Source organism: Drosophila santomea, chromosome 3L (assembly GCF_016746245.2).
Source record: "Drosophila santomea strain STO CAGO 1482 chromosome 3L, Prin_Dsan_1.1, whole genome shotgun sequence".
Classification (NCBI taxonomy): Eukaryota; Metazoa; Arthropoda; class Insecta; order Diptera; family Drosophilidae; genus Drosophila; species Drosophila santomea.
Window position 1 is genome coordinate 5216003 of NC_053018.2, and position 15944 is coordinate 5231946.

General features: G+C 42.9%; 1 protein-coding gene across 9 annotated transcripts in view; it reads left to right on the forward strand.

The window, feature by feature from the left end:
* The window catches only part of LOC120447668 (band 7 protein CG42540), a 38197-nt gene that overhangs the window by 8299 nt on the left and 13954 nt on the right, over positions 1–15944 (forward strand). For 2 of the 9 annotated variants that reach the window (XM_039629190.1, XM_039629188.1), the window contains exons 3-5: positions 527–538; positions 14540–14575; positions 15395–15504. In XM_039629190.1, coding sequence (XP_039485124.1) covers positions 527–538; positions 14540–14575; positions 15395–15504 — 158 coding nt within the window. Of the gene's footprint in view, positions 1–526; positions 539–4815; positions 5149–10750; positions 12248–14539; positions 14576–15394; positions 15505–15944 lie in introns of those variants that run through there. The other 7 variants (XM_039629194.1, XM_039629186.2, XM_039629191.1 and 4 more) reach the window with 7 other exon arrangements.

Sequence of the window (15944 nt, forward strand, 5' to 3'; positions counted from 1 at the left end):
CACCCAAACCCAAACCCAAGCCCAAACCCACACCCATATCATGCCCATACTCATGCAGCAGCAGGAGGGGCAAATAAATAGCGTTTCACATTTCGCTTAACCGTTTTGCATCCCCCTCCGCCACGCCCATGTCTCTGCATGCCTTTCACACACGCTGCGCCTTACTCTTAGCCTAGATTTAAGCCAAGCGTAGATGCAATCGTCATTTCGACACATATAATACTTATATATGTATATATATATATATAGAAATACGAGTGACACACACACACACAGAACTTTGTGCAATTTGTAAATTCGTCAAACTAACCAGTTTCTTTCCTTTAAATTATATATTAAACGTAAACTCATTTCATGATGCTTGCCCGAAACAAATTCGACGAATTTGGAACGCTCTCAATCTGTACAAAATTGCATTACAATTATCAAATAACGAAAAATGCCTCATCAAAATCCAACTAACCAACTAACTAACCAAAATCAACCAACCAAACGCTTCTCTCTCACATCTCTCCATCATCTGTAGTACGTAGACTTGGTGAGTGCAACTTGATTAATATTTATAAATAACAACTCTTTCGATTCGAATTCGGTTTCGTTTTTCGGATTTCGGGTTTGTATATATACATACATATAGTATACATACGCATAGTATAAATATGCAAGCTGTGTGCAAGTATGCACATCAGTTTTGTGCTGGTAAGTATAATTTCATTTGCAATTGAGATAGTTTAGACCAAAATTAAGTTCCGAGTGCATAAATGAAATATTTACAGGCGCCTGATTGCTCTCTAGTGCTCAACAGGGCGTATGAGCAATGCATGTTGGTTTTCCTGTGTGCGCTTGTGTGTGTGTGTGTGTGTGTGTGTGTGTGTGCAACGCATTAGCATTAGATCCACATTTGCGTTTAACAGTAAAAGGAAATGGTCTCGGGGGGCGTATACTTAATATCTGTTTGTGCCATATTCCTGCCGGCCCTTTTCAGTCCGTCCGTCCGTCTGAAAGAGAACTTCATTTGGGCCAACTGAGAGAGGCTCATAAACCATAATGCTGACCTCCAACGTAAATTAACGTAGCAGCGCAGAAGGAGGTCCTCAAAAATGGGGAAAGGGGCATTTCTCATCATTAGTTAATTTGGGTCCCCAGTTGTCCACCAGCCGAGCAGTTCGACCTAAAAAAAATTTAGCATAAACTTGGCATTTAGCAGTGGCAAAGGAAAACAAAAGTAGGAAACAAATCATTTGCAGGCCAATGACAAAAGCGGGTCGGAATAAAAGAAATTAAAAACGCTTGGTTGGCCCAGTCTAACCCCATTTTCCACAAGCAAACCAAACCAAAAACCCCCCGGGAATTGGCTGCCAACGAAAATGCAGAGGCACTCAGTTCAATGCTCTGGTTGCTGCAGCAAAAGTTAAGAAAATCGCCTTAGACGCGAACGCAAACAGAAAAAACCATATAAAGCAAATATTTCATGTCCTTCATTGAAAAACTTTTCGCAGCCTTTTTTACTTTGGTGCACGGAGAAAAGAATAAGCTTTCAGTGAGTTTTGGATTTCTTATGGCCTTTAATTTAGATCTCTATCTTTTAATGTTTGAGTTATGGGTCGACTTAAATTGCTTTCCAAAAATATTCAAGTTCGTTGCTACAAATATATATTATAATTAATATTGCTACAAAAATATATGATAAAGAACACTTACTATAATGTAATTAACTTTTTTAATATTGAAACTTGAAACTTAGCTTACAAATTAGTAAGAGCTCAGTTTCTTGCAAACCCAAAGTTTCAAGTACTCGCCTCGTAATTTGTGCTGTGTAAAAGGGCAGAAAGTTTTCCTTGCTCGTTTCGGTTATGAGTTTTCCCGCCCAAGAAGCCAAAAAGAAAAAAAAAAAAATAAAATAAATGTCTGAGCATTTTTCCCCTTTCGGCCAGATTCAAATGATACGTTTGAAGCACATACTTGATGCGCACAGATTTTTCACAACTTTTACGGAGAATGCTTGGCATTCTGGCCAAGTGGAGAGCAAGGATATTGCATATCGATCCGGCTCGAATTCCCTAAGGACATGGAGCCAAGCGGAAAGATGACAGTTAAATGCTGGAAATTGACTATTGAATAGTTGGCAAACAATTGGAAACTGTTTTCTCTCTAAAGCGAAACCCCCTTAACTCGCAAAAGGGTTGACTTTAAGAATCCCATTAATTAGGCCGTCTTTAGAGGCGTTGCTATCTGTGTCCTCTCTCTTGGCTAAGCAGTCAGCCAGTTTAGCTGCCATTAAAGCACAATAATAGGCTCTGTCGACTTCAGTCTCGTCAGTTTTTAGCCAGACACTGGCAGTTGGCCAAGAGGCGCTGACAATACGGCTTGGCAGACAAAAGGCCCAGCCAACGCAGCCCAGAAAATGACGCATTCGGGTGCAAGTGCCTCATGTGGCCTCATGCGGAAGTTGTTAATTTGACGCACAAAAGGCAAATGGCGATAGAATCTGGCACAAGTGGCGTTTTAGCACGATACGCTAACGGCCAGCAACAGCAACGTGCAACGTGGTGCAACAGGACGTATACGTATTCCGATAATTACCAAAAGGACAGTTGAGCAGCTTGGAGACTTTCCAGTCTTAACTTGTTGCCAGAATGGGGCTCTAAATTCGATGTGCAAGTATGTATATAGCTTGTAACTGTATGGTGCATCTTGGCAAAGTAAACACAAGCAACTAATTAGTGTAATTTATTTCAATACGAAGACCAGTTTTTGCTCGTTAGCAAAGTCTAAAACGGAAAATGAAATTACCAAAAGCAGGTATGGTAATTGCATGAAAGGCAACAAATTCAATTTATTGACAGTGGCCTGCAACTAATACATTAAAATGGGTTTTAATTCCAAACATCTTCTAAGGGAACACGTTGCAATATCAGTTTCAGTTTATGGACTTTTAAGAGTCCTGGCTGTTTTGTCTTAAACTTTCAGTAAACGTAAAAATATAAAATATGAAATATAAGAAGATTAGTGCAACATGGCCTTCTAACGATGTCTCTTACGTACGGAATATTCATTTCTATATTTACTTCACTCACTGTAAGTGATATTGTTCTTTTCACAGTTTATTTAACTGGCTGTTCAAACAATACCACCTATTCCTGGACTATTTATCCTTGAGCTCATCGGCTGCATTAGGTTTCCCCTCAGCTGGATAAATGAATATTTATTTACAATTCTATTTGACAAACACAAAGATAACGAGCCAGCAGTTGTTGGTGACTGGGGCATTAAATATTCAGGTTTATGCAAGCATGTAAATGCCAGCCGAGAATCGGTGAGGATATCGCCAGGAGTCGAGTCCTTGCCTTTCGTCAGTTTTCTGCCCACGGGAGCAACCGGTTGAGAGTCCAGACTGGAGCCTTCGTCGTTCGTGGTTGCGAACTGGGCTTAGAACATGCTAAAATGGCCTACTTGCTGGCCTAAAAAGGGGGGGGCTTCGCGTTCGCGGGAAGGGGGAACACAGATGCGACAGTTGACAACGCGGTCGAGTTGACTCAAGTCGACTTGACTCGTCTTCACTTGACTGATGCAAAAGCATCAGCGGCAGCCAAATGAGCACTGGCATAATGAAGACGGTTGCGGGGGTTATTTTCCACAACGCCAGCGGTTCGCTAACGGGTTGGGGTGCACTCAAAAAAAATTATTTAAATATATTCAACCATTAGAAAGCGGCTTTACTTTTACTTTACGTTTTGTTGCAAAACTTACTCAACAACCGATTGAAACAGATAGTAATTAAACACGTATCCTTAAGACTGAAAAACTTGCTTCAACTTAAGAAACTTAATCTTAGGTTTCAACCGAAATCGAACTTCTCCTAGTGTATTTATTGTAATATATATTTCGGGGCTGCATCTATGCTCCATGTAAACTAGTTCGAGGTTGTCATCAACAAAGGATGCGCTGCACCAAAGCGAATGGTCTCCGTTCCATCTGACATCTGGCATCCGGCAGTCCACATCCTGCATCCTTGAGCTGAATACGTTAGCGGAAAGTGGAGAACGTCGAACAGTAGTTTGCGAGCTATTAACTTGTCCACTGTCAATGGCAATTAGCATAAATTGCGACCCACTCTTGACCGCCATCAATTGTTGTCGAAGCGCAAACAAAAAGGGGGGGGCAGCAAAATATACCCGATAAATACGTAAATAATTGTAAAACCCACGTTCAGTTCGCTTTGGTCTATAAACTGCAACAGACTTGTGGCAAACGAGTAGCGGATAGCGGACAACCAGCACGTTGCATGCCCCCAAGGAATTGTGTTTGCTATTAAATTAGTTTTCCGTGTTTTCGTGCTCGATTCTCGGTGCTCCAGTGCTCGTGTTCCGGTTGTTGGCCTACCGATTAAGGATAGCGTATTAAAAACTCCGGATTACGGATTACGGAAAACGGACTACGAACCACGATGAGTTTTAGCAGCAGGAACGCCATCTTACGTACGGCTCACTTGACAATCGCAGTTGCTGCACCGCACTTTGTTGATGTTGTGGCTTTTTCTTTGTGTTCGTCCTAATTTAAGTGAGGAAACTGAGGTCCTGGAACAGAGCCAGCCAGTCAGCCAGTCAGCCAGAGCAACCGCTCGGAAACTTTGTGCCCGAAAACTTTTTAACAGAGTTCTTGGTTGAGAGCGTGCTGCTTAAAGGGGAAATTAAATAAACGAAAGCGGTGGCAAACTCAACCAAAAGTTGGACGAGCAGTTTCTCTCTCTCTCTGTGTGTGTGTTTGTGTGTGGCAATTAGCAAGTGGCAGGAACTTCAATTTCAATCAGCAAAGGTCCCTCGCAAAGCATCAAAATATCGGACCGCACGGACAGCCTGTGGCAAGTGACGGCCACCAGTATGCAACAGCCACCGCCACAGCGGCACGGTCGACCTGCACCACAGCACCAGCACAGCCAGTACAATCAGCACCACCAGCACCACAACCAGTGGGCACTGCACCACCAGAACCACCAGAACCACTCGAACCAAACACCGCGCTCCACCGCCAGGCAAACCATGCTGGGCAGCAACCACAGTAGCCAACGGGAAACCAGTGTGTCGCCACGCCGTGTGGCACTCGACACCACCGCCTCGGGATCCACCTCCGGATTCGGTTTCGATCGGGGTAAGCACTTAACAAGGGACTGAATAATCAGCAAATTCAACAGATTTATAGCCAATATCTCTTTCTGATCGGGCACGAAAAAAACAATGTCAAATGTCTTGGGGGAAATATCCTGTAAAAAGTTTCAGAGGCCTGCTGAACAATGGCTAATTTATGCTGGATATACTATGCTCTAGAGAAATAGTTTGAAACAATAGCCATTTTCTATACATTTAAAAAATATTTTCTGGAAGTCAAGCCACATAAAATACTTTAATGGGAAATTATATCTTTTTCAACGCATAATTAATGCATGAAGTTCTGGACACAATCAAATTACTTTCAGTTGCCTTTGACCCATATAAATTTCACCAGAAAAGATCGTTAAAAAATGATTACTAAGATTTGATATTTTTCCCTTTCTGAAACGCCCTGTTCAGCTTCCTGGAATCAAATTTATGACTACCTTCAGCATAATTATCCGCAACGCAGTTTCATAGCTCCAACTATAATTTATAATCCTGGGCTATGTACCTTTAAGTTGCTGGGCTTTTAATTAAATCCTCGGAATGCTGGGGCGACATTTTTGCCGGAAAAGAGGAAATCCATTGAGAAGTGGGTGTAACTCAGCAGAAATATGTTCGAAAAATTGCCGAGGCGTGTTCCCCACAGCGTCAAGAGGAAATGGGAGTGGAGTGGAGTTGACTCGAGTGGGGTGCAGTGGACATGGCGGATGGGGTGGGCGGTTGAGCGCAGTTTGTGTGGGCGTGGCACATATGCAGGCACACACACTTCCGCTTCCCTGGAGCTCCACATCCGCTTGCCATAATTAAGTTTTACCAGCCAGGGAGCAAACACCCCGTTGCCCAGCACCCTCGACCGCTCGACTGCTCGACCACAGAGAATTCGCATCGCCAGTCGGTCCCTGCTGCACTTTAATTGATTTCCAAGCTGGTCACGTTATCAGCTTTTGGCTGTTTGCAGCCACGCCAGTCGCACCCCTCTCTCCCCCCCTCAACTCACAATCCTTTATCCTTTTGGTTTTGCGTAAGCCACTCTGACCCCGTCGGTTCATCCTGGCGCGTCCTTTGATCGCGCTCCCCGTGCAGGACAAACAATGAGGGGTTTGATTAATTCTCGGTGCGGTTAGCACAGCGGTGCTGACATCAGCAGACTGCCAACGCGTAAGCTCATGCGGTGCTAAAAAATCGAGGTCAAATTATAAACCAGCTTAATGTTTAACCCAACTTTCAGGTAGATTAAATTAGGCAAATATATCGAATGTTGAAAACATTATAAAACTCTTTACTGAAACAATTTATAGCTGAAAAATGTTGTATGTTAACATTAGGCGTTTAGACTTTGAACTGCACCAATTTCCTCAGTGTGCTCACTGTTTTCCATTAAGAAAAACTGTAGGCAGCATAACCACTACCCGCAAAATTAATAATTACGAGTCCCGAGAGTTTTAAGCTTATCGAAATCGGCATGTAAACAGCAAGTAATGAGTGAAGCAATGAGGAAAATGGATTTCGGCTCCAGACTTTGAGTTTCCTTTTACTTCGCTGAAAAATCAAGAGTCTGCAGCAGAAACCAATTAATATAAAGTGCTTCATGCCGCGCTGGTCATTCGCAGAGCATATGTCTATATAATAAACTGTATGTGAACGCTTAACATGCCGTTCACAATGCTGCGGAGAGTGAGACATAAATATTTCATGCCTGCTTCATGGGAAGGCACAGCGACATTATCGAGGAAGCGTCCAAAGGATAGTCAACGAAATAAAGTATGAAATCAAGCGGGAAAATGAACAAACCAGCAGCTAAAAGGGAAAATGGAAAAGGCCAAATACAAATGGGAAAACGGGACGGGAAAAGGACAAAATGTCCGACACTCGGCGGCGACATCGAAATCGACAACGACATCGAGGTCCGGCGCCGTTTGGCATTCATTCATTGTGTGGTCGCGGGGCGGGATATATATAAAAAGTAACTATAGACATATATATAACATATATATATATATATTCACCATTGACAAAGTCAGGAGCAGAACAGCAGTGGCGGGAACAGACTGAAGACCCTGAGCCAACGTTGAATTATTGGCAAGCATTTGCTCGGCCAGTTTTTCATTTCGCTTTTCATTTTATTGCCCGGCGAATGCGAGTGCGTCGTCAATGTATGGTGTGTGGTGTGTGGTTATGAATTATTGATTGGGAGATAGTCCGGCGTGACAGTCGGTCTACTTAGCAAGTCGCATGCCAAAGATGAATATTCCATCTAATGATGGCCATTGATTGCTGGGCTTAAAGTGCACCGCAATCTCAATCACCAGCACCGAACAAAATTGTTTGCAATTTGGTCAGCTGAAAAGGCTTAGAATTATCTCATAGAAGCATCATTAAATAAATGAATACTTAAATCAATTGTTATTAAAATTATTCAGCTTTAAGCGTGGGCTTAAAGATGTCATATCTTAAATTCTCCAGCAAAAAAAGATAAATTGACACTTCTCAAAACTCATTAATGCAGTAGAGCACATTTTTTACTTCTTACCTTTTCGCTGTTTATTCAAAGTTACAAAAGTATCTGCCACCATCCAAGGAATCTCTGGCAAAAGTTCGAATTTTTTCAGTACCACAACTTTAACGAGAATTGAAAGAGGGAGGCTCCTTGGTCGTTGCCCAATCAGTTTCATAAACTGAACTGGCATATTTCATTCGGCCACGTTGGCGGCGTCGAATAAATTCCGACCCCGTCTATTCATATTTTATGAGTGCGAAAGGAGCAGTGGATCCAGCCATAATGCTAACGAATATACGGGTCCCTGTGCGTCCGTAATTCTCCTCCAATTGATTCCAAGCTGGAGTAAAACAAACGCACAACCTACATAGTACATACACAACCGCCTTTTTCCCTTTCAACGGGGCTCCTTTAGAATTTCGCAACAAGCCGCAGATACATGGTAGTTACATCGCACTACCAGTTGTACTTGTGGCCATGTTCGAGCAAACTTTGCTTAACTTCTGGCCCCTTATAATCGAGAGCAGGCGGCGGGCAAAGCGGGGCAAACAAACAAGGCTTGAATGTGTGCTTTTGTTTGGCCGAGTGTCTCGGAAAACTTTCACTGCGCGACAGGGCCAGTAACCTCATATGACAATAATTCGACGCATTTGTGTCACATCCCTTCCACCAACACCAACACAGTCACACACACACACACCAGTTTTCCCTCGCTTTTTCGCAACTGCCGGCGGAAAAGCGTAAACGTTGACAATTGAGAGGGGAACTGGCAAAGATAGGGACAGTTATCTCTTCGCATGACCCCTTGCCTCGGGCCTCGACAATTGCACAGCAGACCATTGTTACAGTCGCATCTCGCACCACCCAAACATCTGAGCCACCCATCTAACCCACCCACTTTCACCCACTTTCACCCACTTCTCCCCTTCGGACGTGCTGCTACACTTCCGTTAGCAGTTAAGTGCGACATATTTGCCTGGCTAATTTCGCACAGAGAGCGCCGCAGGACTTTCGGTTCAAAGTCCTGGACCTGGGCCGAAATTCCTACACCGCAAAATATATCAAGATCTAAATTAAGGATCACAAATCAAGCTGCCAGAATGGTAGCCTTGTGAAGGACAAAAAGGCCATACAACAATATATAATATAAGTTATAGTAATTTCACTTTTTCACAAATAATATTAAGTCTGCAAAACAGAGACACCTTTAAAAGCTGTACAGCTTGTCATGTAAATATTTTTAAAAAGCCCAATATTCGGTTGTAAATCGATTTTAAAAACTGGCTTTAATAAATTTAATTTATGTAAAAGCCTCACATTTTTTCAAATGCTCTACAGCTTAATTGAGCTGGAAACTCGGCGTCCATACAAAATAGTTGCAAAATTGTTGGGACTTCTACACACACATATGTGTGTGCATACAGTCGCCCAGTGAACTCACTTCCCATTTTTTTTTTTGGTTTGGGCCATGTTTGTGACATCATTCGCCCGTCTTAGTTTTCAGCTCTCTGCAATCCTGACAGGAAAACCCGCCCAGCAAATCCTTTGCCCCTCGTCACCAGATAAAAAATCGTTTTTATGGCTTTCGCAGCTTTGTCTTTCGATAGGCAAAAAAGGAACGCCTTTGTTTTTATGTGTTTGTCTATTAAACCTGCGTATGGCGAAATAAAAGCCCAGGGCGGGACTTACTTAACTGCCATCCGGTTGTGGTTAAGAAGTTCTCCCTTGTCTTTGGCTATGAAATTCTGTTTGGAAAGGCTGAGTTTTCGCCTTGGAATCGAAAGCGGTTTAGGAATCGCCCACTGTGAAATTCTCTTTGAAACCTCAACTTTTCCATGCAGTCTTATCTAGCTTTGCCAAATGAAGCCATTTCGTTTAATAGAAAATGCAAATCGATTGGAAAACTAGTTTTTTTGCTGCTCTAGAATAAGTGGGAAAAGTAGTGGTAGTTAAATAAGGAACTCCCTAAAAAGTAATATTAAAGAAAATGAGCAAGGGTAAGCAAACTGTGTTTGAGTTTTAAAAACACACATTTTTTTCTAGAAACCAAAAATCGATTGCTAATAGCTCCTAACACGAAATTTAACCTTTAATGGAAGGCAATAACACATCCGGTATACCCAATGTCCCGGCTCTCTCCGTGATTAGAATCTGGTGGCAAATGTGTGCACGTGCAGCACATGAGCACATGAGTAACCGATTCGCAGGCCATTCTGGTGGACTAATAATAAAGCACCTAGTCTGGCACTCGAGTGCCCCATTTGTCTGCAAAAGGGAATATGTGGCAATACCCAAATCAATCCGGACATTAATCAACATCCCGAGATTAATTAACTGCTCCGCCCTGCTCCAGAGTGGAGTGCTCCCTTTGTGGAGTGATGTGAATGAATGTCAAACATAATGACACTCATACGCACTGTGGGACGACAGTTGACACCGTGTATGGTGTATGGTGTATCGGATGCCTCGTCACTGGCCCGTTTTTTGTACTTCAGGGAGTAGCTGTCATTATTTTTTTTACACAAGTAAAAAAGCGTTTAATCAGGGATTTAATAAAAATATTATTGAATTTATAAAAATCTATCCATCGCCTTACAAACATTTTGTTTCTAAAGATTGCCTGTGTTACCTTTTCTTGAAATATAACTTTAGTTTGTATTTACTTTAGATAGTAATTCGATGTGAAGAATCTTGATGATGACATAGATGATGATGACATCTGATTGTTGTCATACCATTGATTCTTACCAACTTATACTTCTTACTTTAGTTCGATTCATAAACTGATTTGCAAGAGTTATGGATGTGATGTTATTTTAAAACAAATTTGACATTTTTTCTATGTGCACCTCCGCCAGAAATAATACCCCACTACACCCCCCATTGGCGCTTAATGAAGCGTAAACGGTAATTGACAGCTCAAAAGCAAAGGCAAAGCTCAGGAGCTGCAGGTGACCTAAAATATTCGACAGTTCGACAGAATTTGGCTTCGGAGGTGGGTTCATTAGAAATTCGCAGTGAAGCGTGGCAGGCGGTGTCAGGATGTGTTTTTCTAGCCAGGATGTTGATGGTGTGGCAGTGGCACCGGAGCCGGAGCCGGTGCTCATGCTCGCACATATCATTCCATGCCAGTTAACAAACACAGAAGGCACAGAGTACACAGCGTACACAGTACAGGGCACTCTTGTCTGACTACAATGGATGCGAGTGGTGAAGCAGGTGGTTTTGTGTGTATGTCGAATGTGTCATAAATTAGGTTTGTCACCTGTACACCTGCTGTACAGGCGAGTTCGGATTCTATGCCTTTTGTTTCTAGTAGGTAGGGGAATGTCCTTTTTTAGTACACACTCTCCATCTCTCTTTCTCTATCTTTCTGTGTATGTGTGTTGGGGTGGGAGGTTCTAAATGGGCAGCAGCATCGCTCTATCTCTGTTGCGCATTTCCCCAGCCAGGACTCGAAAGCTTGGAAAGAGAGGAGAAAGCTTTGTTCCTGAAGTTCAGGAACCAGGACCAATGTTTAGGGGAGTGCGCAAGGTCAGTGCAAGTTGGGAAAAAGGTGAAAGTTGAATCTGGCGATGATGCTGCACCACCTGCAATCTGCAGCTGGGAGAGCGGCGAAAAAGCTCTTTGATCCTGGTTGCTGGCTGATAACAAAGTTGAGAGCGAGCGAGTGAGCTTTGGCTCGGCAGGGATATGTGCTGCGAGGATATAAAAGGATGCTGGCTGCTGGCGCACTTTCAGTTGGATTCCGAGCGAGGCAGCAGCAGCAGCACCAGCAGCAGCAGCAGCAGCAGCACTAACAACAGCAGCTCAACCAGGAGAGACCGAACCACCGAAGGGAAATGGACACAGAGCTGGGAAAACTAGCTCAGCCTAGTGTGTGTGTGTGAGCCCGCAGTAGTGGCTGTGCTAGTGTTAGAGTGTGTGCGTGTGCGTGTACGTTGAAGAAAAGAACAGAGCTAGTGGCAGGATGCAGGACTAGGACTAGGACAAGACTTAACGTGCTAAGGACGCGCCACTCTGATTGACCAGGAGCAGCCAGGAACAGCCGCCGCACTGGCTTCGTTTTGCGAGCGCGGCTTGATGCCCGATTCGATGATGGACATGGAGCATCGGGACCACCAGCTGCACCGCCAGCAGCAGCAATCGCACCACCATCAGCCCAACCGTCTGGCGGCCAGCACCAGCACCTTTGCGCCACCCGCTCCGGCGGGGAGTCAGTCGGAGGAACGGGATCGGGATCGGGACAGGGACAGGGACAGGGAACGGGACCACCATCTGCACCACCATCAGACCAATAATGTGGCCTCATCACCACTGCCAGTGACTGCCTCCATACAGTTGCATCAACAGCAGCCGCAGCAACAACAGCAGCAGCAGCAACCACTGACGCAGTTGCAGCAACCACAGTTAAGGGAACGCGAACACCACCAACAGCAGCAGCAGCAACAGCAGCAGCAGCAGCAGATGATGCAGCAACCACAGCAGCAGCAGCAGCAGATGCAGCAGCCGCAGCAGCAACTGCCACACAGCCATCATGCGCTAATGCAGCAATCGCAACAGCAGCAGGCCATCCATCGAGCCGAGGCGCGAAGAGGTGAGCTGATGTTTGCTGGTGGCTCTTGTAGAGAGTGTGCACTGTACATAGCCGCCTGGCTGAACTTGTTGCTCGGTCTCCAAAGACCCAACCAATTCGCTTTTGCATTTGCATTTGCCACATCAAAATTTGTTTAGAGACGCCACAAATCACAATTCGGATTTTTGTATCAATCGTTTGCTCTTCTTTTTTTTTTTTTTTTTGTGTATCTGTGCTTAATCAGGTTAGGCGTACACAAGTGTACATAAGTGTCTATCTCGTACATATATATGTATATATATATGGACCGAAGAAGATATTTCACATGCATGCTAATCGCTTCATTAGGCCCTGGAAAAAGAGTTCAGTCTCTCCAGCATTTGCCATGCAAAATTCAATCAGAAATTGCTTTAACTTGCGCCAGGACCAACGGCAGCAGCAGCAGCAGCAACAACAGCAGCAACAACACCACAACAGCAGCAGCAGCAGCAACATAATCATGAACAGCAGCAACATCAAGCTGACCTATTTCCCGAGCAAAGCTTTTTGCCAGGGGCTGGCGCTCTGACGTATGCGTTGATGTGGTGCGAGGGTGGAGGGGTTAAGGGGGAAGGGTAGGGGGTGTGGGAGCGGTGGGCGGAGCGGGCTGGGTGGTGCTAGTGGTGGATAACGGCGGGCAGCTGGACAGCCGTTGGCTGGTCATTAAAAAATTATGACCACACATTGTTCTCCGAGATTCTACATTAAGGTAAATTCAGCTCTTTTTTTCCCGTGTTTGTTGGGGTCAACACAAATGGAATAACAGAAACCAAACAACCCGCAGCCGAAAAGGAGGCCAAATAAGTGCTTTTTTACCCAGCAGCACTCGAATAATTATCAGATATATCGTTTGCAGGTAACTAAAGTGGCGCCTCGATAAAATATTGATTATGGTATATGTTGATTAAAACTGGAAACTAATGGAAATTGTGCACTGACTTTAACGATAATTGACATCTGAATGGTCAGATAAGCTTTTAAAAGTGTTTAAGGGTACATTTCTCATTAAATGAATAAGGTATCTACATCAAGTCTCGTATTTTTGTATTTATAAACTTACAGATCATTCATTTTTTACCGTAATACATATCACTGGAACATCAATTTAATATCCTATAAAACGTATCATATTTATAAGCAAACGAACAATACCAACAATTATAAAACCCTCTTGGCTAAAAGCAGTACCAAAGGTAACTGTGTGCAAATTTAATTAAGCGCCACTTAAAACCTGGCTTAAGGTGATGCAATTAAGGGCAGAAGTTCCCATTAACCTAATTACAATTTCAGCGCCACATTTTTTACCGGATGTTCCTCCATCTTTTTATCATTTTTATAGAAGCAATTTAGCTATAAATCTATTAGGTTTGCGGTCACCAGCCTCGGGCGTAACACATAAATCCTCAGATCCTGAAATCCTTTCATCTCGGCGCAAAACTCTCGACTCGCCTGTGCCAGTGGCACATTCAAATCGCAATTATTCTGAAATCAATTTCAATAAAAGTTTGCTGCGGTACGGTGCGATGCGATGCGAAGAGTTTGAAGGTGGTGAGGAATTGCCCAGAATGTTTGGCAGCTTGTTGGCTTAGCCTGGGCCCTAGGATTCGCCCATCAAAGTTTTCCCTTTTCCAGCGTTGCTTTTCATGTTTTGTCTGTGTGTGTGTGTGTGACTTTTTGTGTGTGTGTGTCTGTGTGAGTTTGGTTGAATGTAAGTGAGTGGGTGAGAGCTCGTTAAAAACACTTTGCTGACGTCGCCGTTGCTGGGTGTTGGCATTGTGGCAACTTTTCAATGAACTGTAATTGAAACTGAAATGCAAACTGTGCCGTGCCGCTAATTGCCAGCAGCTGCAGCCAGCAAGCTGGTAACTGGTAACTGGTTACGGGTAACTGAAAATGGGAAGCTGCAAACCAGACCAAAAAACCAGAAGGCAAATAAAATGCAACAGCGGCGCGTAAACAGAATTTAAATGTGTGGCATGAATAATTTATGATTTTTCTTGCGTTTTGTAGCTAGTTTTTTAAGTTTCGTAGTTCATTGAAGCATGCTGTTTAACCCAAAAGAAAAACGCAAAAGAAAAAAAAACTGCATGGCATGGAGCAGCTAAGTAGATCCCCGCAGGATCGCCGAGCACTCAAGAAAAGACGATGAAACACATGAACCAGCTCCCAGAAAATCTAACAAAAAAACACAACAATTGGCTAGTTGCTGATCGAGCCGAAAAGCTTTCCCCCCAATTAATTTCTCTTGTTGTTCGATTTATCGTATTCTTGCAGATACACAAGCAAAACATTCACATGGATTTCTCTATTGTAAGTCGCACCAATTTGGACAATGCCCAAGAAAAAAACAGAAAAATATCCCCACATCCTACAGCCAAAATCAAACAGAAAACTAAACAGAAACACACAAACAGCTACTTTTTAACCTGTTACAAAGCTATACTCTACTTTCTATGTGTAACTCTATCTAACTATCTATAACTATAATGACAACTATCTATGAGTATTTAATGAGATATTTCCTTTCTTAAATGTATGCACACTCCTTGTTTGCTTGTATTTCGATTTCGATTTCCGTCTCCGCCTTTTCCTTTTTGGTGAGCGCACCTAAGTATGCTACAGTTTTTTTTCAAGCTCCCCACGAGAACAACATTTTAACTTTTACGACGCGACGAGGGCGCCATCGAAATTATGGCGCAACTCAAGTATCAATAAGCCAAATGGGCGACTTGTTGCCCTAAAAAAAAACCGTCGCAAAAACTTCCATTTTTTACTAAACTTTAAGTAATACAAGTACTGCGTATTGAAGAATGCCCTTTTTTTTCTGCTCACCAATTTTTATTCCAACATTCTGTCTGCGATTTTTGTATGCGCCATGCGGAGGTCTTTCGTTTAAGGATTTTTTCTTATTTTCTTCAGATGCTCAGCGCATTATTCATGTAACAGTCTTAGCTCTTTTCTCAGCAGAACAGAGCAGAGCAGAAGCGAAAGGAAAGCGAGGAAAATACAAAACGAATTTATAGCTTAAGCCTTAATTTGCAGCATTTGCTTTGAGCACTTGATTCCATCTTGCCACGTTACATGTATTTATAAGAAAATTTCTCGTTTTCTCGCCACGTTCTCTCGCAGCGGACGAGGAAATCAGCGATAAGGCATCAACATGCGGAAAATTGCTAATATTTCTCTCCGTGGCTCTTGTGATAATGACGCTACCCTTCAGTCTCTTCGTCTGCTTCAAGGTAAGCTTTCAATTAAAATACATACATTTTAAATGTTCTTTTACTTATAAATTTGATGAATAAGTAATAGAATGCAGAAAAGATACATTTTTACGAAACCGAAGCGAGTACTGCTTTATGCAAGTTATTATCTTGATTATCAAACACTTAAATAATATTTTTCCTAAGCAGATATTAAAGTTCTAATTAAATCTGTTTTGACATACATTAAGCAAGAGAATTTTAAGTATATCTAAATCTCTATGGCAACCATGACCTAGTTTGTTTTTAATAATAAGTAATAAGCGTATTATGGAGATTATGTGTTTATGAAATGTTAAGCTGCTTGTGGAGTAACATACTTTTTATACCCGTTACTCGTAGAGTAAAAGGGTATACTAGATTCGTTGAAAAGTATGTAACAGGCAGAAGGAAGGGTTTCCGACCATATAAAGTATATA